The 22,075-nt window shown below is 42.0% G+C and overlaps 1 protein-coding gene across 1 annotated transcript; it reads left to right on the forward strand.

The window, feature by feature from the left end:
• Window positions 1-323: 323 nt before the first annotated feature.
• Window positions 324-20,188, forward strand: Msantd3 (Myb/SANT DNA binding domain containing 3). Its single transcript, XM_026415167.2, has 3 exons — window positions 324-426; window positions 12,400-12,850; window positions 19,744-20,188. The coding sequence occupies exons 2-3, from the start codon at window positions 12,433-12,435 to the stop codon at window positions 20,151-20,153; spliced, it is 828 nt and encodes a 275-aa protein (XP_026270952.1). The 5' UTR covers window positions 324-426; window positions 12,400-12,432; the 3' UTR covers window positions 20,154-20,188.
• The last annotated feature ends 1,887 nt before the right edge of the window (window positions 20,189-22,075 follow it).

The following is a 22,075-nucleotide window of genomic DNA, read 5'->3' on the forward strand; positions in this document are numbered from 1 at the left end:
GAGCTCGTCGGCCAAGGTGGGGAAAGGGAACCCAGTCAGCCCAAGGATGCCAGCCGGGGAACGCCAGCTGGGGGCCGGCGCGGCCCGGCGGGTGGAAGATGGACACCCGCGCCCCGCCCCTGCTCCCCGGGGAGCCCGGCGGCCGCGGCTCGGGGAGGTGGGGACTGCGCGGGGCCGCGCTCCCGCCCTCCTCGGCGCCGACCGACCGGCAGGCGGCGGCGGCCCGCGAGGGGGCGGCGGCTTTGGGCTTTGTGGCCGCGGCGCGCGCGGCGGGGCCTGGCCGGCCGGGGGCGCGCCGCCGCCGCCCGGCGCTCCGGAGCCCGCGGCCCTCCCGGCCGCTCAGCCCGCAAGAGGAGTCGAGGCCGCCGCGCTCGCGCCTCGCCGGCCCCTCCCCGGGTCTCCGCGGCCGCCGCGCCGCCCCCGCAGGTAGGAGGCTCCAGGCCGGGAGGGCCGCGGCGGGCGGGCGCGCGGGCCGGTGCGAGGCCGCGGGCGGGCCTGGCGGGCTTTGGGGCCCAGCCGCCGCGACCCCTGTTTGCAGGCCGGGCGCCAGGCGGCCGCCTCCGCGCGCCGCGGCGGGACTTGGCGGGCGGGCCGGCCTGCTGCGTACAAAGCCCCGGGGCGCGGGCTCAGCGGTGCTCCTGGAGCTGGGGGATCCGGACCCCTGGGTCGGGAGTCGCTGGGGAAGAATCCAGGTGACCTGCAGTGCCGCGGTCCTCCCAGCCCCGGCTTCCTCGCACGCCGAGCACTGCTCGCCGGGTTTCCATACTTGTCTCCATTGAGACCCCCTGTGCCCTGCCCAGGGGTGTAAGAGGAGAGAGCCCCCCACTCGGAGGATGAAGGCAGAGCATTATCCCTTCTGACTGACCTTGGGGAAGCTCCTGTACTCCGAACCTGGGCTGCCGTTTCTGTAATTGGGGGCGGGGGGGCGTGATGTAATACCTCTTCTCAGGTACTATTGTGAAAGAGATGTGTGTCCAGGATAATAGCTTAATTCTGAGCACTTTCTATGGAGCATCTGGCATGAATTATCATTAAATCATCGCACTGGTGCTATGAGATAGCTACTGTAAATTACATGAAAAATCTTTATTTAGAAGTAGGAAACAGAAGAATTTAGCTGTGCCCTTCTGATTCTGGAGAATGGATGTTTCTTAGGTGTGGTGACATTTAGAGTACAGATATTCTTGCCATACTTAGAGTGGTTATAGGATTCAGGGATATATTTATCACACATGTAAAACTAGAGGTAAGATAATAAAAGGGGGGCCATGAGGTGTGCATTTCAGCATGTCAGAAAAGACCATGTGTCCCCCAGGAAATTGTTGAGCGTTAATTAAAAAGCATAGTTTCTGAGTTAGGATTGAGGACTGCTATGGGAATTTGGAGATAGGAGTGGAGGGAAAGAATCCTAAAACCCTAGAGACAATGTAGAGGAGGGGAGAAGGGTCCAGCCCATCCTCCCAGCAGCATGCTGGACCAAGTCTTCCAGCCTGCCTTTAGAAACCAGGGGCGGGTGCCCCCAGGGAGATCACAGGTTGTCTCTTCTTACTCTGGGGCAGGACAAAAGGGTATTCAGAAGGATTGCAGGCCCCTGACTAGGCAGGCCTCTTAAAGTGTCCTTGTCCCTTCTGTGATGCCTGCACTTCTTATAATGTGTTTCAGGAGATGGGGATGCTCACCAGGGCTAAAGATTAATAAGACGCTTAAAATACCAAGGACTAATTGATGTAATGGAGGAGGGTGTTGAGTTACATTCACTTGGTTAGAGAAGCAGTGGGCCCCAGGAGATTGTTTTGAGTTTCATTTTGGAATGGAGAAAACTGGAAGACTTTGAACTATGAAAAGTCCAGGGATACACTAGGGGAAATGCTTTGGAAAGAGAAGCTGGCTGCTTCAGCATACCCTCTGCAGAGTACCTGGAAGACTTCAGTTTACAGTTACCAAGAAGACAATCTGCCCTGTTCCGATGTCTTACATAAGTGCTGCAGAAAGTCAGGCAAGACTATAGTAAAGGCAAGTGAACGGAGTTCTTGGAGAAGTGTGCTTTATTTTGAACTAGGCCTTGAACAGAGGGTATTTGTTGAGGGTATTTGTGTGTTGAAGGTGGTGAATACCAGGCATAGTGGAGAGTAATTGCTTTGGAGAGATAGACGATATATGGTTCAAATTCATTTCTCTGCCATTTTTGAGCATCGTAACTTTTTCCTGAGGATAAATAATGTTATTTTTCAAATATCTAGCAGAGAACTCAACAAGCACTTGTACTGTTTTCCATGTCCATTCAACGAACGTCTGCTGAGCATCAGTTGTGTGCTGAGTCATATGCTACATGCTGGGATTCAGAGATGAATCAGAAATTAGCCCTTAGAAATTCCCCAGTCCAGGAGGGAGACCGACATGAAGAGCAAGTTACAAAAAAATATGAGAGGTACTCCCAGGCATCCACAGTTGGTAGTGGGCTCACAGAAGAGTAGCTAATTCATTTGATAAGAGACTTGTGGCCAGTGTACTGCTAACAAGATGAATATGAGACCTATGACATCTTTTGAGTGCTCCATTACCTCCTAGCTTTTATCTCTTGTACTCTATCTTGTCTTTGCCCTGATAGTTCCTCTCAAGAAAAAAAAAATCAAGCCGCAGTGTGTGCATAGTTTGTAAGCTGCTTCAAACTTATTTTAAAAGGAAGCTGTTATAAATTAAACAAACACAACAGCCTGGGCATTAGTTGAGGAAGGCTTCAGAAAAATCACATGGGAGCTGATCCTCGTAGGATGGAAATGGGTCCTGGGTGAACCCTGGGGTGAAGATTTCAGTCAGAGGAAGCCTTGTGTGCAAAGAGGCATGAGAACATGGCAGAGTCAAGGGCATGAGGTGAGTTTAATCTGATTAGGTTGAAAAATACTGAGAGGATGGGAGGGGTGGTGAAGTGGGTGCTATAATCAGGGTCAGATCCAGAAAGTCCCTGAACACCAAATGACAATTTGGATTTATCTGTCATTTAGGGAGGGGGAGAGGTGTCAGAAGTATACAGACACACCTGTGGCTTGATCACTGTGTTGTAGGAATATCCCTCCTATGGTTGTGTGGAAGATGAGCTAGAAGTTTGGGAGATCATTTTAGAGATGAGAGTCTGACCTCAGCCATGGGTGATGAGAATGGGAGAGGAGGGAATAGATACTGAGTGAACATATACTGTGTTGACATCTGGTTGCATATATTGAAGAACACACTGAGGTTTCTGCTTTGGAAGTCCAACTTGATGTGGCTGAATTCATCAGACATCAAGGGGAGGTAGGGGAATAATTAGTTTGTTTTTGACTGGAGAATTGAAGATTTATGAGGTTCCATATTGGGCTGCTAAATAGAGGTGGTTGGGAAATAACTGGCAATGCAATTGATGCTAAGGAGAAAGGATGGGACCCAGGAGAGAGGTTCTCCCTGATAGCTCACTTTCTTTTGAACAAACACTGCCTCTTGTGTATGTGAAAGATACACATGAAATGTAGTCCCAAGCCTCAAACAGGGGAGATCTTTGATGTGGATAGATCCCAGTGCTGAGTAATTCCCAGAGTGCTGTGGTAAGAAGTAAATACATGGTACCCATGGTCTAGAGAAGACCCGAGAGCCAGTGGCTGTAGCTGAAGTGGTGGGTGTGGAGGAGAGTGTCCTCAGTAAGAGAAGCAAGCTGGAGTGGGAACGCCTACAGAAGGGCACCTTCTGTATTTTGGAAGTGCTTTCTGTGGAGGATGCAATAATATGATTTCAGAAGCATTTCAGGGAAGTCATTAGGTGGGGGTGGTTTAGGATGGAGCTGTTGGGGAGGCAAAGGAAGGAGCTAGGACTTTTAAGAACCCTCATCTGGATTTTAGAGGGGACTGTGAGAGTGGGAGGACAGGGGAGGGGATGACAAGGCTCTTGCCTTTAAATACAAGGCTGGTTCTGCTCAGAGTTGCACTCAGACACTGATGGTAAAGATGAACTATTCAAACTACATGGCTGCTGGGATGGGTGCGCAAGGGGAAGAGGAGGGAACACATGAGAGGCAAGTTTGGTACTGGGTTGAAGAATGGAAAATCTAAAAGCAAAGAAAGAAGGTGGAGGGGCAGAGAGGACATGGGGAGTGGCCACCCGGGGCAGATAGGTCTGAACATGTGAAGATCACATGAGATCAGGAAGGTTCATGACTGTCATGAAGCTCTTGAAAAAAAATGGCATTTCTACTTCTTTTTGGACTGTGATGGTATTTAGAAAAATAAGCCATAAAATGATATTTTTATGATGAATCCCTTATAAAAGGAGAAATTTTACATAGTAGAACATCTAGCTATATAATTAGTAAAAATTACAAATGGCAAGCGGGTGGGTCTACATATATTCCACAAGTGTTTATCAAGTGTCTACTCTGGGGCTGGGGATATAGCTCAGTTGGTAGAGTGCTTGCCTTACATACATAAGGCCCTGAGTTCAATTCCCAGCACTATAGGAGAGGAAAAAAAAAAGTCTCTACTCTGTAGCCAGTTCTCTTCAAAGAACTGTGGAAAACAGATCACATCATCTATCTTAGCCATTTTACCTGGAATTGCTTAACTTATAGAATTAAATCTGTGAATGGGCCTTGAAGCAAATAGCAGGATTGTGTGAGATCATTTCCTTGTGTTGCAGTATTCTCTTTCATTGGCCAGTAGCTCCACTGGCCTCACAAAAATCAGAAAATACCACCCATACATCTTTGGCAGCAAGCTGTAGAAGTCTGATTGCAGAAAATCAGTAGTGTCAGTAGTAGTGCTGAGACTCCAGCACTGGATTGGACTTCAGGGAACACCCCTTTTAGTTTTTAAAATAGTTTAGAGTTTAGTTTAGAGATGAGGAATTGACAGGGAAGAAAGAGGACTTGCCTGATGTCACAAAATGAGTTGGCAGAGTTTAGAGCAATGACCTTAGTTTTCAAATGATATGTTAGCTTTCTGTTGCTATAACAAATACCTGATACAGTCAATTTATAAAAAGGAAAGGTTTATTTTGGCTCACAGTTTTAGAGATTTTAGTCCATGATTGGTTGGCCCTGTTGCTTTGGCCCTGTGGCAAGGCAGCACATTGTGGTGAGGGCATGTGGCAGAGCAAAACCACTCATCTCATGACCAGTAAGTGAAGGAAGAGAGGAAGGGGCAGGGCTCCACATCCCCTTCAAGGGCAGGCCTCCCACTATGCCTCTGCTCTTACAGCTTCCACCACCTCCCAGCAGCACCAAGCTGGGGATCGGGCCTTTGGAGGATACTCAGATTCAAACTGTGGTAGGTCGGATAATCAGTAAGTCTTGGGGGAACCTAGCGCAAAGGGGATCTTGATGGGAAGGAGTTCCAAAAGGGGAGAGGGCCCGCAAACAAACCATGAAGATTCGATTGGAGTCTTTCCTCTGTTACAAGGCCTTGAGAAGTCCCTATTTTGCTATGAGTCTCAGTTTCCTCATAGAAGTAAGAGGATTAGACTAAGATCCTTTTTTTTTTTTTTTTAAGTTTTAATATGTTAGGCTCTAGATTGTTTCAAAGAAAGGTTTGAGATGTTGAGTCAGGAGAATAGGAAACAGCTTTTATCATTTGAGAACAAACTGATCCCCTGCCTGGCAGATACCCTGGGGAATAGGTGCCCCATTTCCTCCAGCTCATCCACCACTTCTCTCTGTGTTGGTAGTCTCTCAAGTTGTGGCCCTGCTTTGTTCTAAGACTAATTCTCTTCTAGAGAATTAAGGAATTAAGATTCCTATTCTTGGACCTCCTCCATCCTGGAGTAGTGTCCACAGGCTCATCTCTATCACCCTACTTACCATATCACAGGATTCAGCCTGTCCCATAATGCACTGTGTTGAGTTACATCATTATGGGACCATGATCTCCTCATCAACCTTCAGAAATGCCATTCCCTCTGACTCCTGCACAAGTTAATCCTCATGCATTCCATTGCCCTGCTCTTGCTTTATCCTTCACCCTAGTGTACTCACACATCCTGGTCATTCTTTCCTTCGTAGCAATCCTTGGCATGTACCTCCTCTACATTACCGTTGTCCCACTCAGAGTCCAGGCCCTTTCTTTTCTTTTTCTTTCTTTGAGAGAGAGTCTTTTTTGTAGATGGACACAACACAATGCCTTTATTTTTATGTGGTGCTGAGAATCGAACCCGGGTCCTGCCCGTGCTAGGTGAGCACTTTACCGCTGAGCCACAATCCCAGCTCCAGGCCCTTTCTTATCTATTTTTTTTTTCTGAAGTATCTCCTTCTACTCTTCCTGCTCATGTCCTGTTCATTTTTACAGGTCTAGCACAATGTCCTCTTGTTCATGAAGAAGGCAGATTCACCTCTTCCCTTTCCTGCCTTTTCACCTAAGGCGTGTGGTCCTCTGTTAGGTTGTCTGCTTCAGCCTGCCTCTTGCTGGCTGTAGATGCCCGTTTATGCATGCCAGTGCTCTTCCTAGGCTGCAGGATTCAGCTGGCTTTTATCTCTCATGTATTTAAGGGCAGCGCTCAGCCTTTGGCAGGCATGCATTCAATATTTGTTGAATTGTGTGTATATGAAATAAAAGCCCATAAGTATATGGTTGAAATATATATATGGCATATAGACCACTGTTCTACTTTTGGAAAGAGTCTGATATGTGTGGGAGGTGGGAAAAGAACTGCAATTTATTGGAGCTCTAATCTATGCTTGTTTTTCACTTGCATTGAAAGACTGTGGTGCTCAGGAAGTAGGACAGGTTGGGGGGCATAAAATCCATTTTACAAATGAAGCATTGGAGGATTACTGGCCCATTTAAAGTTACACAGTCAAGTGGGTGCTGAAGGCCAGAACTGAACCCAGATTTTCTGCATCAAGTTTACTTTAGGAGCCCTAGTTCATTAATATCTTGACAACTGCCTAGGCCAAGGGGCCACAGCTCTTCAGTTATAATGCCCATTAACTTTAAAGAACTTCTTTTTCTACCAAAGGAAGTAGAAGCAAAATCTTTGCCAAATTTCTCTAGTCTTTGCTCAGACTTCAAGATTTGTTTTCACCCTTGGCTGACTAAAAAATCATTAGAGAGCATACCTAGTCTTCTCAGGCTGCCATGACAAAATGTCACAGATTGCATGTTTCATTTCTCATAGTTTCAGAGGATGAGAAGTCCACCACAAAGGTGCCAACAAGATAGGTTTTGTTTGAGACCTTTCTCTTGGCTTGGGGGTGGTTGCCTTCTCACTGTGTGCTCAAGTGGCCTCTTTTATGTGCAGAGAGAGAAAGAGAGATCTCTCTTCTTTTGGGGGGGGGGTTACTAGGGATTGAATCTAGGGATTCTTTACCACTGAACTACATTTCCAGCCCTTTTATTTTATTTTATTCTTGGTAAATTGTTTAGGATCTCACTAAATAGCTGAGTTTGCCTTGAACTGGAGACCCTTCTGCTTCAGTGTCCCAAGTTACTGAGATTATGCTACCACACAATTGGTGTTTTTTTCTTGTAAGTGCTTCTTAACACTTATTAGCATTTACTAATCCCATAGGACTACGGCCCCAAACTTATGACTTAATTTAACCTTAACTACTTCCTACAGTTTTCAGTCTATAAATACAGTCACACTGGGGCTGTGTTTGAATTTTGGGAACACACAAAAATTCAGTGCTTACACACCTGGGTTTTTGCCTTAAGGTATAATATTAAATGTACCTATTGCAATCTTCTGGTAGTTTACTCAGTGTTAGTGTTTTGGGGATTGTGCTAGTCACTTCCTCCTTATTCTTTTATGATGTTAGAATTGTACTGTTTTATTTAAACCTGTCTATGGGTCTTTCTTTGCCAAATCCAAGGGAAACTTTCATTGTATTTGGATTTTGTTATTTTATTGACCATTTTTAACTGAATGCAGCTTTTAGTGTATCTGTTTTTGTGTGTGATATTTTACACACGATAGGCAGTTTTACACCTGTGTAAAAATGTAAGCATTCATTAAATGTTTATTGATTGCCCACTTTGTGAGGGTCACTGAGCTGCTTGTTGGACCTCAACCATGCACAGGAAAAGGTAATGTATTATCTAGCTGAATAGCAGGTGTAAAAGAATTGCTACTGAGCAGAATTAGAGGGCAGGGAAGACTAGTTTATCTCTAATAAAAACTGATGCAGCAGAAAATGCTTGTTACGTTGTCACTTGTAGCCCATCCTGGACATTGCTGAATAGTTTTAAAGCTAGAATAGGATTTCCAGCCTGGAAGTTAGTATTAATAAACTTTGCTGGTGAGAGCTTTACCTTGGGAAGCACTATTGTACTGAGGATTGTCCTTCGGGTGCTCAAGCAGAATGCTAGAGTTTCCCTCGGGTGTGGGCCATTTTCAAGCTCCATGTGATCTCTACAGTTACTTTACAGACATGGTTCTTGCCAAATCAACAGCAGAAATTGTTGTGGAACTCTGGAGTGAGTGAGGTACCCTGTGCAGGGGCTGTTGGGGCCTGGGTTTGAGAGATGGAGGGAGGAGATGAAGAAGGCAAGAGGAATAACCTGGTGGGGAAGGGGCAGGGAGGAGAAGAGCCAACAAATGGAGATGGGCAGAGCAGGCACCACTCCCTAAGTTGCCCTACCCAGACCTCTGCCAACTGGCAACTAAATTGCTAATTAATTGACATAATTTGAGCAAGGGAGTAGAGGCTGTCACTAGGTCTGAAATAAGAGAACTAAGCGGAGGAGCATGGGCATTGGGCTCAGACCTGAGGATCCTGGTCTTGCAGCTTACTGTGGCAAGTTACTGAGCCCCAGGTTTCTTCTCTGAGAAATGGAAATAATCATTGGCTAGTAGACATAAACAATCTATTTATAAGATTGCTGAGAATCTATAGGGAACCTTTGGGTTATATTGGCTTGTACTAGAATCCCTTTATAATCCTATGGAATGCAACCACAGGGCCCAGGGAGGACTTCTGTCCTAAGAAATTAAACGAAGTAAATTGGTAAGTCTGGATTTACTTAGTGATTAAATAACAGTTTAGTTAATAGATTATTAATGGTCCCCAGGTTTTGGTAATTCTTAGTATTTGCTTTTGAGAGCAGTTGCATAATTTCTTCTGGTACTGTAATTTTTTTAAGCAAAAAATTTGAGGTGTAACAAATGATGCTCTTGAGCTATTTTTGGGAGAATTGTATGATATAAAGCCTGTGGTATAGCATGTAATCCACAGTAAGAGCTCAATAAAAGTTATCTACTATTACATCATTGCCATTATCAGGCACACCCCATTGGCCACACTTAAGGCAAAATCCTTTGTGAAGTTGAGATTCCCCCAAGTTCACCACTGCCGGATAGCAACTAGTGGTACTGCATACATTGCGAGGAAAAATTATTAAATTGCTTGATATTAATTCTGCGTAGTTTCAATTCTATCAAGTATCACAGGGGTTTTCCTTAGAATGTGGCTTATTTGCTTGAGAGCTGCAATCCATATAATATTAGACAGTAAAGTGATAGTTTTTACCTCTACAGATAGCATAGAATAAAAAAAATGTGTTAACAATAAGAGCAAAGCATACACTTATAATCCCAGTGGTTTGGGAGGCTGAGGCAGGAGGATCACAAGTTCAAAGTCAGCCTCAGCAGTGAGGTCAAAAACAACTTAATGAGACTCTGTCTCAAAATAAAAAATAAGAAGGCCTGGGGACGTGATTAAGCACCTCTGATTTCAATCCCTGGTACTAAAGACAAACAAACCCAACACCAAAAGAGTAATTGAAGTAGGGAGACAGATATGCTTTCATGCTGTTAGTACGAATGTAAGTTGGTACAAAATTTTACAAGGACAAATTGATGGTTATCACAAGATATTTGATATTTTCATCTTCCATGGCAACCCTTTCCTTTCTAGGAATTTTTCTTGAAGAAATCACTGAAATAGGAAAAAGATTTATTTCAAAAGTATATGTAATATATATGTACACATACACACATATATAAAGTACATATAAAATAACATTTTATATATAATAAAACAAAATAGAGAGTAATCGCTTTTTCCCTTGTGGATCAGAGCTTTCTGAATCCTTAGTAGCAAATTCTTAAAGAGTTGGGGCATAGGAAAATTGTCATATTGATATCTCTGGTTGAGGAGTTGGGATCGGGAATCAGGTTAGAATTTGCTCTTGGAGCTTTGTGGTTTAAGAACATTCAGTGTACCCTTTGATTTCATAATAAAAACTACAGAAAGTAAGTTGGACATGGACATTTTGAAACATAGAGACTTTATAGAAGAGATAGATTGTGTAGGGCATACATTAAAATTTCAGTTTGGGAAACATTTCTTTGTAGTGAATGGAAGAATTGACAAAGGTGAAAGATGAATTTAGGATCTTTCAGGAAGAAGGGGCCTGCATTGGGGTCTTGTTGTAGGGAAATTAGAGTAATGTGATCAAACCACATGTTGGGAATTTAAGGGTATAGGGACATATCCCCCAAAATAAATGTCCTTTCATTTAGCATTGCTAAGGATCTAGGGCCAACCTGCCTTTGACATGTGTTTAAATCTCTCAATTTCTAATATCCAATGTACCCAGTGTGACTGGGAAGAGGGGTGACTGGTAGGTGGAGATCCTGATCACATTAAAACTTCATTCCAACCTTAACTTTTGGGATGAGGCAGTTCATCATGAGAAACCTTGATAGATTTTGTTGCCCTAGTGTCAAAGTCCACATTCTTGACCCCAATTCCAAAACTCTGATCTGGCCTGGTCCTCTGCAGCCTCAGTCTGATCCAATTACAGTAACTCCTCAGGTAGAGTGTATGAACAGCTGGCATATACTAGTGTGATTTTAAATCAGTGTACCATACATTTAAAAGCCACAGCCTCCCCTCACTCTGACTCTTTATTGTAGAAATTCTCAAACATACTCAAAAATGGAGAAAATAATGAATTTTGGTATACTAGCCACTCTTGTTCCAACTGTCCCACTTTTAGCTAGAAGGACTCCTTTCAAGTTGTTTCCTAATTCTTTAGATATGGACTGGCCAGTTTTGAATGGACCACGTCATTATCTCCATGCTTGCCTGTTACTCTGAAAGATTGAGGCTTTGGAAACATAGGAAGGTTTGGGAGAAGGTTGGCCCTTTCCAGCAAAGGGACAGACAGTGCTCACTCTACTGCTGCCATCAGCGCTCTTTAGCCACCTGTTTCTATCCCAGTGGAGAGTTTGAGCTTATAGGAGCCTCCTCTGATTAGAAGATGTGGGACACACACACAGGTCTCAGACTTAGTGGACCTTTACAATGCACCTTTTGTGTGAAAGATGCTGACTCAGCTCTGTAGGGGAATGGCAGGGTGGCCTCAGGGGTTAAAAGATTTGGAGCCATTCAAGACAAGAACCCAAAAGATAGCTGTAGAATGATGTTAAGAACACCAGACTACTGGGAAAAAAAAGGCTCTGGACTTTCCAAGTCACCATCTTAATGATCTTGCGCAATCTCCTGTTTCTTTCTAGCCCTTGGCTCCTTCAGTTTAAGGTGGGACAGTAGATTCAGTCTCTAGGTGTGCAGGACCTTTTCACTTCTTAAATTATAGAAATAGTTTACATAAGATTATATGCTTTTAAAATTGACCCTCAGACTTGAGGGATCACAGATTCTACCCTTATTTTTTTTTCTTTTTTTTTGATACCAGGGATTGAACTTTACTACTGAGCCACATTCACAGTCCCTTATATGTTTTATGTTGATACAGGATCTTGCTAAGTTGCTTAGGGCCTTGCTAAGTTGCTGAGGCTGGCTTTGAACTTGCAATCCTCCTGTCTCAGCCTCCCAAGTTGCTGGGATTACAGGTGTGCACCACTGCCCACCCCCTTATTTAAAAGATGAATCTTAGGTTTCTCTGGGAGCATGACCTAAGGTCACAGATATAGTGATGGATATATCAGATCTTTGGAGTAATTTCTTTACGATTCTGAAATCTTCATAGTGTTTACATCTTCCCTTCTGTTTGATTGCACAGTGACTTCTCTTATATTCATCTGTGACAAAAACTTGAAAAAGCCATTTAGTACCAAAGCTGTCTGACATTAAAATTTGAGGGGAATAATCAATTCCCTCACATTAAGCAGAAATAAATTAAGAAATCAAAGTGCCACATAGTTGTTCAACTTTACTTTTCTTTTTTTCTGTTACAAAATATTCATAGTATGACTAAGACAAAGCACCTACTAGAAAATCTTGGAACGTCTAAAATCCAGTTCCTAGTAAATATCTAAATATTCTCCTGTGAATCTCGTTATTCAACATTAATGGAAAAGAAAGTACTGATCCTCTTCCAAACAAGAGAATCAAGTCAGGAATTAAGCTTAAGTGATTTTCCAGCACTTTTATTGCCGGAGTTGGTAATTTTTGCTTCAAACTTCCCTTTACAGGATAGCTAACGGCCCAGAGAAACAGAGTGGAAAATGCAAAACAACGAAATTATAAAACCTGCCAAATACTTCTCAGAGTTGGAAAAGAGCATCTTGCTTGCTTTGGTAGAAAAGTACAAATATGTGCTGGAGTGCAAGAAAAGCGATGCCCGAACTATCGCCCTCAAGCAGCGGACCTGGCAAGCGCTTGCCCACGAATACAACTCTCAGCCGAGCGTGTCGCTGCGGGATTTCAAACAGCTCAAGAAGTGCTGGGAGAACATCAAGGCTCGGACCAAAAAAATTATGGCCCACGAAAGGAGAGAGAAAGTGAAGCGAAGCGTCAGCCCACTGCTGAGCACCCACGTCCTGGGGAAGGAGAAGATCGCCAGCATGCTGCCCGAGCAGCTGTACTTTCTGCAGAGCCCGCCCGAGGAGGAGCCCGAGTACCATCCTGATGCCGCAGCCCCAGGTACCGCTTGTAATTGAAAACGGGAGGAATGTGTTGACATGCAAGTCATATAGTGCATAAAACAAAAGTACTTGTTTAAATCCTTCTGCCGTCTCTCTTAGAGATTTTATTATCACTTAAACATAAGGAAAAATTAGGGACTACATTAATAGAGCTGTTATTAATGAGCAATATCAGTTGCTTATGTCAACCCATTTCCAATATATTAAAGAGAATTTGATGAGGGTTTATATTCATTCACTCACTATTATCTCAAACAGTATATTTTGAGGACCTGTTATGAACAAACCAGTGTGGTAAGCCTCTCAATTCTGACTCACAAGACAAAGTACAGAGATTAATATAATATAGCAAACATCCATTTGGCATTCATCCAAATTAAAATCCCATGTTTCTATCCACTATAATATTGTGATCTAAAGTTCTAATTTGTAGCACTTTAGGAATTTTGAAAAAACATTTTTATTTTAATATGCTTCTGTTGACAAAAGCAAATATGTCATACATAATTCCAGTAAAGGAAAATAATACAATTGAAGATTATATATGAATTGACCCGTTCACTGCAATTTGCAAAAGTCACTATGAAGCAGAGGAATGTTTCTGGGTTACTCATAAGGTATTCCAAGGACCCAGCAAGTACTTGCCCCAGAAAATCTGGTTTTTGGCTTGCAGGATCAGAAATTCACTTGTCAGTGTCCCCAGAGTAGATTGAGCTCTGAGGGACTGACTTCTGTTAATTAAAAGTTACCAGAAACTATCTGAAACCAAGAATGTTATCTGTGTAGAGTGAAAAAAGTAATTACCAAGTGAACCAAATACATGCTTTTGATTAGCACTTCTTTTTTTTTTTTTTTTTCCCCTCTCCTGTAGGCAGATCACACTGGGAAGCTAAACTATGATCAAAAGTTTGCTTGTGAACATTTGGCTGAGGTTAAGTTCAGGGAGCCAGTTAGGTAACCACAGTGGTTAATGTAATGGCCCTCTTGCATCATTTTCCACTGCAGGCGCCTAGTGCCTCGGTTTTGATTCTTGGGTTCCCAAGCCAGGCTGGCTCCTTAGCAGACAGTGTTTTCATAGACTCTACTAACTCTCTTTTCCCTCCCTGCTGTTTCTTTGGGCCTGCTGAACGACAGGGTTCTTGCTTTGTAGACGCTTCTATCTTCAGCTGATCTCTCTCCCTCTTGCTGGCCTCAAAGCTGTTTAGCCTCTGCAAGGCAGCATAGGAAGTAGTGCTAAGGTGGTGGAGAAAGCGAATCAGCTTAAGTGATTTTCTGGCTTTCCACATTGCTTGTGTCCCCTGGGCTCTGTTGCTGAGGAAGATGCTGGGGTGAACTGCCTTTAGTTTATTTTGCAAATCTGTATTCTAGATTCTGGTGTATTGATTTTATAGGGTTATCCTTAGGGGACAGTCTTATGTCACATTTTCAGAATCTGGGATAGGATCTAGAAAGTTCATCCACAATTTTTTTTCCTTTTTTTTTTTTAAAAAAAAAAACACATTTATTTATTTATTTATCTTTATTTTAGGCAGACACATTATTTTGTTTTTATGTGGTGCTGAGGCTCGAACCCAGTGCCTCTCGAACGCTAGGTGAGCACCCTACCACTGAGCCCCAGCCCCAGCCCCTCCTTTTTTTTTTTTTTGAGAAGAAATTATGTAATTCATTTACTCATAATGCACTCTATAAATTTTCAGCAAGAAGAAAATGAATATAGGTTCTTAATGTCCTTCCTGTCGTGATGTTTGCTAGAAATCACTTGTAAAATAAAATTATTTTAAATTAGATGCTTATACCTATATAACAATGGAGACTTTTCTTTGCTCCTGCTTTTTTTCCACCCAGTACTGGGGATTGAATCCAGGAGGGCTCCATTACTGAGCTACATCTCCAGCCCTTTTTAAATTTTAAGACAGGGTCTCACAAAATTGTGCAGGGTGGACTTCAATTTGTGATCCCTCTGACTCAGCCTCCTGAGTTGCGGGGATTACAGGTCTGTACCACGGCACCTGGGTCACTGGTTCCATGGCGCCCAGCCAAATCCTGTCTACTCCTGTTTCCACAGTGGAGAACCTTAGTGGTTAGTCCATTGGGAAGTGTCCTCAAAGTCATCTCTTAGTACTATTAATTAAGGTGTTAGAATTCTTTCTACACATTAAAACAGCTGTGAGGTTATTCCACCCATTTGCGTTTCTATTTATTTTCAAGAAAGAAAGAACAAAAAATAAAAGATTAGAATTGTCAATCATCCCTTCTGGGACTTGGTGGAGAAAAGGTTGAAAATCTGCTATATATGGTTATGGCCCTCCTGGCCTCCTGTGTGTTTTGACACATGGACTATGTGTGTGTGTTTGTTTTACCTGTGTTATCTCTAACACTGCACTGTCCAGTACAGTAGCCACAAGCTGCATGAGGCTCATAAGCACCTGATGAGTTGGTAGACCAAACTCAGATGTGCCATAATAGTACACACATTTTGAAAACAGTACTACAAAAAGAATGTTGAATATCTCATTAAATTTTAGATTGGTGACATATTTAAATGATAATATTTTAGATATATTGGATTAATATTACAGAAATTAGAATTTAAAATTAATTTCAAATCAATTACATAACATATTCTATTTCTATTGACAATTCTATTATAACATCTTACAGGGTGCCTCTTAACAGAATTAGGGGCTCAGAGATTTGCTGGAATTTATTATAAAAATGTGAGGCAGGATGGAGCCTAGCAGTATTCCACTAGGGGCCTCCCTCCAACTGTGTTTCAATATGAGACAGTATGAACTGTATTATCTTGATCACTGTCCCCTGGATATTCTTAGCTTTGCCAAGGACTCTCTTAAAATGTACAAATTATACAAAATGTCCAAATTGTACAAAATGTCCAAATGCAGTTTGAACACAGTAACTTTAAATTTAAGAAAAATAGGAATGTAAAAAAATAAAAATAAAAATAAAAAGTGAGTATTTTTTTCCATAACATATTAAACAGTTTACACCCTGCACATATTGTGATCTGTGATAATATGGCCTTGAAACTTATTTTCCATTATCTTTGGGGATCAGATGTGGAGAACAAACTAAGGGAGCCATCAAAATTTGCTAGGAGTGACGGGGAAGTAAGATGATAGTCCAATACATTTAAGGAAACTAAGCCTCTGAGGTATCTTGGCATAATTTATATGTATTACATATGTATTTATTTTCTCTATTATAATTAAATAAAGAGAATATTTTTAAATAAATTCAATTATCATCATCACTGTTTAATCCAATCCCATTTTTGGGGGGTGGGAACTCAGGTACAGAGGGCTGAGTTTCATTTCCAGTTGTGGCACAACTACATTATTGGTCTGTGAAAACCCCCTCTTTTGTATTAGTTATGTGTTCATCCCCTTTTCATCCGTATTCCCTACTTTCATTCTCTTCTCCTATACCCAAATTAGTCTAGTCTGCTTGAGTATTATTTCACATGTGTTTTGTGTGCATATATTTTTAACCTACATAGATGAAAAATTGTAGATATCTCTGCTTTTGCATTTTCCACTTAGGATAATGCTTTTAAGATCTATTCTCATTGTATATGAATTGAATCATTTCTTTTAGTTATGGCATTATCTCTCATAATATGCATCCATCCTATCTCATTTATCCGTTTCTCCATAATCTGGTTTCCTTTGTTCTGTTGAGAATTGCAGATTGGCCCGTACACAGTTTCCTCATAGCCTTTCACTGCTGTGTAGGCTTTTCCAGCTAATGCTAAATTTACTCAAAGCCCAAGTGAAAGAACACCCTCTTGGCTGTGTTCTCAGTCCCAGAAAAGCTTTCCTAACCTTTTTGCATAAAATTGAGTTGTTTTCTACTTTGGTTGGTTTGGTTTTACTTGGGAAAGAGATTATTATGTGGTGTGTTTCTAGCAGGTTGCTATTCCCAGGCTAGCCTTTTTCCAATTAGGGGAATATTCTTCCTATCTGAACACTAGCTTTTATTAATTGGAGCCAACATGTTTGAAAGTTGGGTTTCCTACTTTAATTCCTATCTATGCTAGCCTTCTCAAGAGGCCTATCTTTCTTGAAAATATGTTTGTTAGTGCTCATTTTAAAGAATAGTCTTAAAGTAGTTATTTGTTTGCTTTCAGCTATGAATATACTGTTTGAATGTTCAGAGAGAAATTTTGGAGATCAAAATTTGGAATACATACTGATATTCTTAGTAATAGATGGCTTTGTAGTGGATATAACTTTGGGGCTGTATTTTACAGTATGTAAGTGATCAACTGAGCAAGCAGAGTCGTGGGAGGCTGATTTGAAGAGGTTGAGCTTAGATTTTGGAGTCATGTAGCTTCGAATTAGGATCCTGGCTCTTTAAATTAGCCAAATGACCTTGGAAATTGTATTTGATTTTCTATAATAATACCTCCCTCCTAGTGGTGTTGTAAGGATTAGATAAGGAAATGTTGTAAAACACTACTCCATACCTGTTTCACCATTCAGAAAATGGTAGTTGTCCTCCCCCTCCTCTTCCTTCTCCCCTTCCTCCTCATGTCCCCAAAGCCTAGAATTGCTGAGATGAAAGTGAGCATTTAGAAATTGGTAGCAACAGCAGCATTGTGAGAGGATGAACTTTAAGGACTCAAAGGAATATCTAGAACTGTCCTCTGGAATGAAATTTAGAAGCCACAAGGGTAGAGATATCAGAAAATGCCTAATGTGTCCAGTCTTCAAAAAAATATTTTCAGATTGAAGACTATAAGGGAAATGGGTGAGGTAAGACTTTGTGGTTAATGCTTTTACCCCAGGTCTGTCCTCCCTGTCAGCCCTCTCCCATTCCTTTGTCCTGTGCTTCAGTCACCCGCTCTGGAGTACTGTTCTTTCTCCATAGATGTGTTGCGGGGAGGGACATGATCTGCTGCAGCCAGTTCACCCCACATGCATTTCTTACATGCCCAGCACTGTCCCAGACTCTGTGCTGGGTTCTCCCTGAGTAATAGGCTCAGAGTATTCAGAAACCTGAAGGATAGGTTGCTAAACCACCTCTGGGTCAGAGGAGGGCCCAGAAGGCAGTGGGAACATAAAGGAAGGGGATTGAATTGAGGCCAGAGCTGTTGGAGTTGGAAAAGAGTCCTAGGGAGACCTTTCATTATCTCTGGCACAGAAGTTCTCTCTCTCATTTTTAAAACTAATCTTCCAAAAGTAAGATTTTTAACCTGTTTTTAATCTTAATTAGGAACTAGTTATAGTTGTTACCTTACCCCTTGGAGTGAAATAATCTAAACAGTATCCATTTTACTTTTATTAACAGAGTATCACGAATTAGGTTTCCCCCAGTAGCCATTAACATTCCCAGCATCCTGTCTTCCAGAATAATGGAGTGGACGTAATAATGTAATCAACTCTTAATAAATTGGTATTACTTTTCTCTAAGGAGAAGATTCTCATTATTGGAAATGTAAAGCTTCTCAAGAAAGCCTTGGAGTCACAGCTAGACAACTCCATGGGTTAGTGGAATTAGTGGTTTCCCCTATTGAAATTCTCTAATTGACACTAATGTCATTATCCTATAAAAATATCAGTGCAAACATGGCACCTACCAAAAGTGGCATCCTTTGCATCCATGTGCTCTTTTCCTTTTGTATTCAAGGGTTCATCACAATAAACATTACTAGGCATCTATTGTGTACTGGAAAGTAATTTGTGCCCAATGATAAAAGAGATGACTAAAGCCTGGTGCATGTTGAGTGCTGTAAAGGAGTACCTATAAAGAAAAGAAAGATCTGAGGTTTCACAGAGCAAGCAGCATTGGTCCTGAATGAGTAGGAATTAGCAGGAGTTGAAAAAGGAATGGGGCGGGGCGGGGGGCAGTGAGCCCAACTTCAAGCTGAGGGAATAGTGAGACAGAATTATGAAAAGCAGCATGACTTTTTCAAGAATGTGAGTTTTTGGTAGGGTTAAAGGGTGCACAAAGTATTTTGAAGAGTAAAGCAAGAATGATAAAAGGAGGTTGGAACCAGATTTTGAGATGGAGAAGAAAATCAGAGATGGGAACCTTAGGGGAATATGAAATGGTAACAGGTGGGTGGAGAGGAGTCTCAGTACATCCAGGAGACTTGAGAGCAGCAATTGGAGAGGAAGGAGACTATAAAGATGCCAAGGAGAGAGCGGTGCTCCAGAAGCCAATGGAAGAAAGAAATTTCAAGGATTGTCGAGTACCAAGGAAGAGGCTAAGTAAGGGGGACATTGACAAGTGTCCTTGGGATCTGAATATTGGCCCCATATAGCAGTGCAGTGGTAACAGTCAGGTGCAGGAGATGGAAGAGAAATGGTGTGGGAGGGAGCTAAGCCAGAGAATATAGACTCTTCTTTCTAGGAAGAGCATTCGTAAGATGTCCATGAGGGCTAATGCCTGTGAACAGGAAGTAGCAACCAGCAACCATGCTTTTGAGGAGATGTAGCAGAAGTGTTGTAGCTGAATGAGAAACTGGCAAAAGGTGATCAGACTGATAGAGAACTTCATCTGAAGACCCACATGGTTGGCCCTGTACTGTGGTCTCCTCCTCAGAGTTGTGCACATTTCAGTTTAGGATTTGTATCATCATCACAAGCTCTCTGATTCTTGATAAGTACATTCTCGACCACTGTGCCCACAGTTTGCAGTTCTAGGAATAACATAACAAAACCCTTTATCATTATTAAGGGGAAATTGCTTTTGATTCCTGGGGTTTTTAAAAAGTCAGGTGTGGCCAGGTTGCCTATAGACATGAAAGCCAAAGTAGGCACTATTTTAGACCCATCCTGTAATGAGGCACCCTATCATTTGAGCTAGGATTGACTTTTTTCTCTGCCTGTAAAATCTTTGAACATGTTTTCTGCTACTGTTTTTCAGAATCATTTGCTGTTTCAAATAGAGAACTGTGCGATGATGAGAAAGAGTTCATACATTTTCCAGTATGTGAGGGGACCTCTCAACCTGAACCCTCGTGTTCAGCTGTCAGAATAACAGCCAATAAAAACTACAGGAGCAAAACCTCTCAGGAAGGTGCTTTAAAAAAGATGCATGAGGAAGAACACCATCAACAAATGTCCATCTTACAACTGCAGCTGATACAAATGAATGAGGTGCATGTGGCCAAAATCCAGCAGATAGAGCGAGAGTGTGAGATGGCAGAGGAGGAACACAGGATAAAAATGGAAGTTCTCAATAAAAAGAAGATGTATTGGGAAAGAAAACTACAAACTTTTACCAAGGAATGGCCTGTTTCTTCATTTAACCGGCCCTTTCCCAATTCACCCTAAGACTTTGGGGGTGGCTCCCTTGTAATTAATCTGTGTTGGCAAAGGAAATCTGGAACATGAACTTGCGGTCAGTAACCTGTAACAGAGCTACAACTAGGAAAATTAGAGTGGTAGTAGTCACTTATTTAAGAATACATTCAGGTAAACAGCTGCACCCTATGTACCCCTTAAGTGGCAACGAAGCTGTTATAGTTTCTGAAAATTATCTCTGAGTGCTATAATTCTGAATGTATTGTCTCTTAATTAGAATTCATATAAGAACCATGTGTGAGTGTTGTATCTTTTTTTAATCAAATGCAAGTGTGACTATAAAGGAGTGTGGCTGATTTTTTTCTTTTTTTAAGCAGACAACAGAATTTTTCTATCAAATGAATGCTCTCCCCATTGAAAGTGGCTGTCCAGGCAGGGTGCCCACCCGTTTCTCCAGTGGCTGTGTTATTACTCAGAACTTGCTAGAGGTCTTTAAGGAATTTCTGCAAAAGCTGCAGCACCTCTTTCATTTTTTTCCAGTGTCATCCTCTGACTGTGGATTTTCTGTTTTCAAAAAGCCCAGCATTTGAAAGGATAGTTTCTAATGTGGCTCATCAACTGCCTTTTAAGGCTCTTCCCAAAAGAGGAATTCCAAATACTGTCTCCAATAGTAGAGAGTTTTGTTGGGAACTAAGGATGTAACAACTTTGAGGGAGAAATGTTTATTTAGGTTTCTACACTGTTATGTTTGTTTTATTAAAAAAAGACTTGGAATTTTATAATCACATTGTGTATGTTTTTTAAAGGTGCTACCTTCTCAACTGAGCCCCTGTTTTTTGTCCTGTCTCTCTCCTTCCTCCCAACTTTGTGCTACTGAGTTCCTGGTCACCTTGCTTACAGTCTCCCAAGAAAAATCTCTTCCCTCCCCATGCTCATGGTGCTAGAGAATAGTAATGCTGTGGAGTTGCCATTACATGGTTAACCTTGCCTTTCTAAGATTCCATTATCAACATATGTAGAAGTATGGATTGATAAATGGATATTTTGATTGAGTTGTGTGCAGCTGCTCCTGTAACCTAGTAGTAAAAACAGTCCTAAGAGGAGTAGGGGGAGCAGTCCTAAAGGCACAAAGTGACACTTCAGTGCGGAGCAGATCAGTTATCTCTGATAATGAAATTTCAAGGCCTTGTGGTGGGGAAGGAGGAGTAGATGCAGCAGGGGCTTTATAAGGTAGGGTAGGGCTAAGAGTAGGGGGTCTAAGTTCCAAGCATGGCTCTGCCTTAAGCTGCTACTTGACCTTAAGTTCTTGGTGTGGCGTTTCCTGTCCACAGAACAAGGGAGCTGGGCTAGACAGTGTTTGGAGTCTGCTTCAACTCCTTGGCCATGATTTGGTTTGTGTAATTTGGATGAGTATCAGCCTACATCACGATTGCCTGGAAAGCTTGGTTCAGTGGGGAACAATCGTATCCTACAATGGCTAAGCTGCTGTCCTTGATAATTTTTTAAAATTTGAGTCCTGGGGACTATAAGTTCTGTAAGGTACATCTGGACTGTGATTTGTGCTCTGGATGGAAGGTAAATGGGTATTAATTTACTTTATACAATGCATCATATTTTAAATATCTTAGAAGAATTGGTTAATTATTTTAGATCCTATAATGAAAGACTAGAAGATTAAAAGAGGAAGGATACTTTTATAAGGATTTCTGTCCTTAATTAATCAAATGGACCCTTTAGAGAATGAAGCATCCTAAAGTCTCAAGCTTAAGTGGTCTGTGAAAGACCTTCTCCACATCCTCCTCCACATCCATGCCTTCAGGACTAGGATAGGGAACAGCAGGTCCTAAACACAGATAGGAACTGAGAAAAGATTGCCTTTGTTTCACCTATTAATTCATCTTGTTAGTATGCACATTCTGGAGTGAGGACTGAGATTCTGCATTTCTAACAGG

The sequence above is a fragment of the Urocitellus parryii genome, chromosome 4 (genome assembly GCF_045843805.1).
Source record: "Urocitellus parryii isolate mUroPar1 chromosome 4, mUroPar1.hap1, whole genome shotgun sequence".
In the NCBI taxonomy this organism is placed as follows: domain Eukaryota; kingdom Metazoa; phylum Chordata; class Mammalia; order Rodentia; family Sciuridae; genus Urocitellus; species Urocitellus parryii.

Excerpts from the sequence above, each read along its gene's own strand:
- Msantd3 (XM_026415167.2), top strand. The coding sequence starts at position 12,433 with ATGCAAAACAACGAAATTATAAAACCTGCCAAATACTTCTCAGAGTTG. Across the intron at positions 12,851-19,743 it reads TCCTGATGCCGCAGCCCCAG|AATCATTTGCTGTTTCAAAT; the intron begins GTACCGCTTGTA and ends ACTGTTTTTCAG.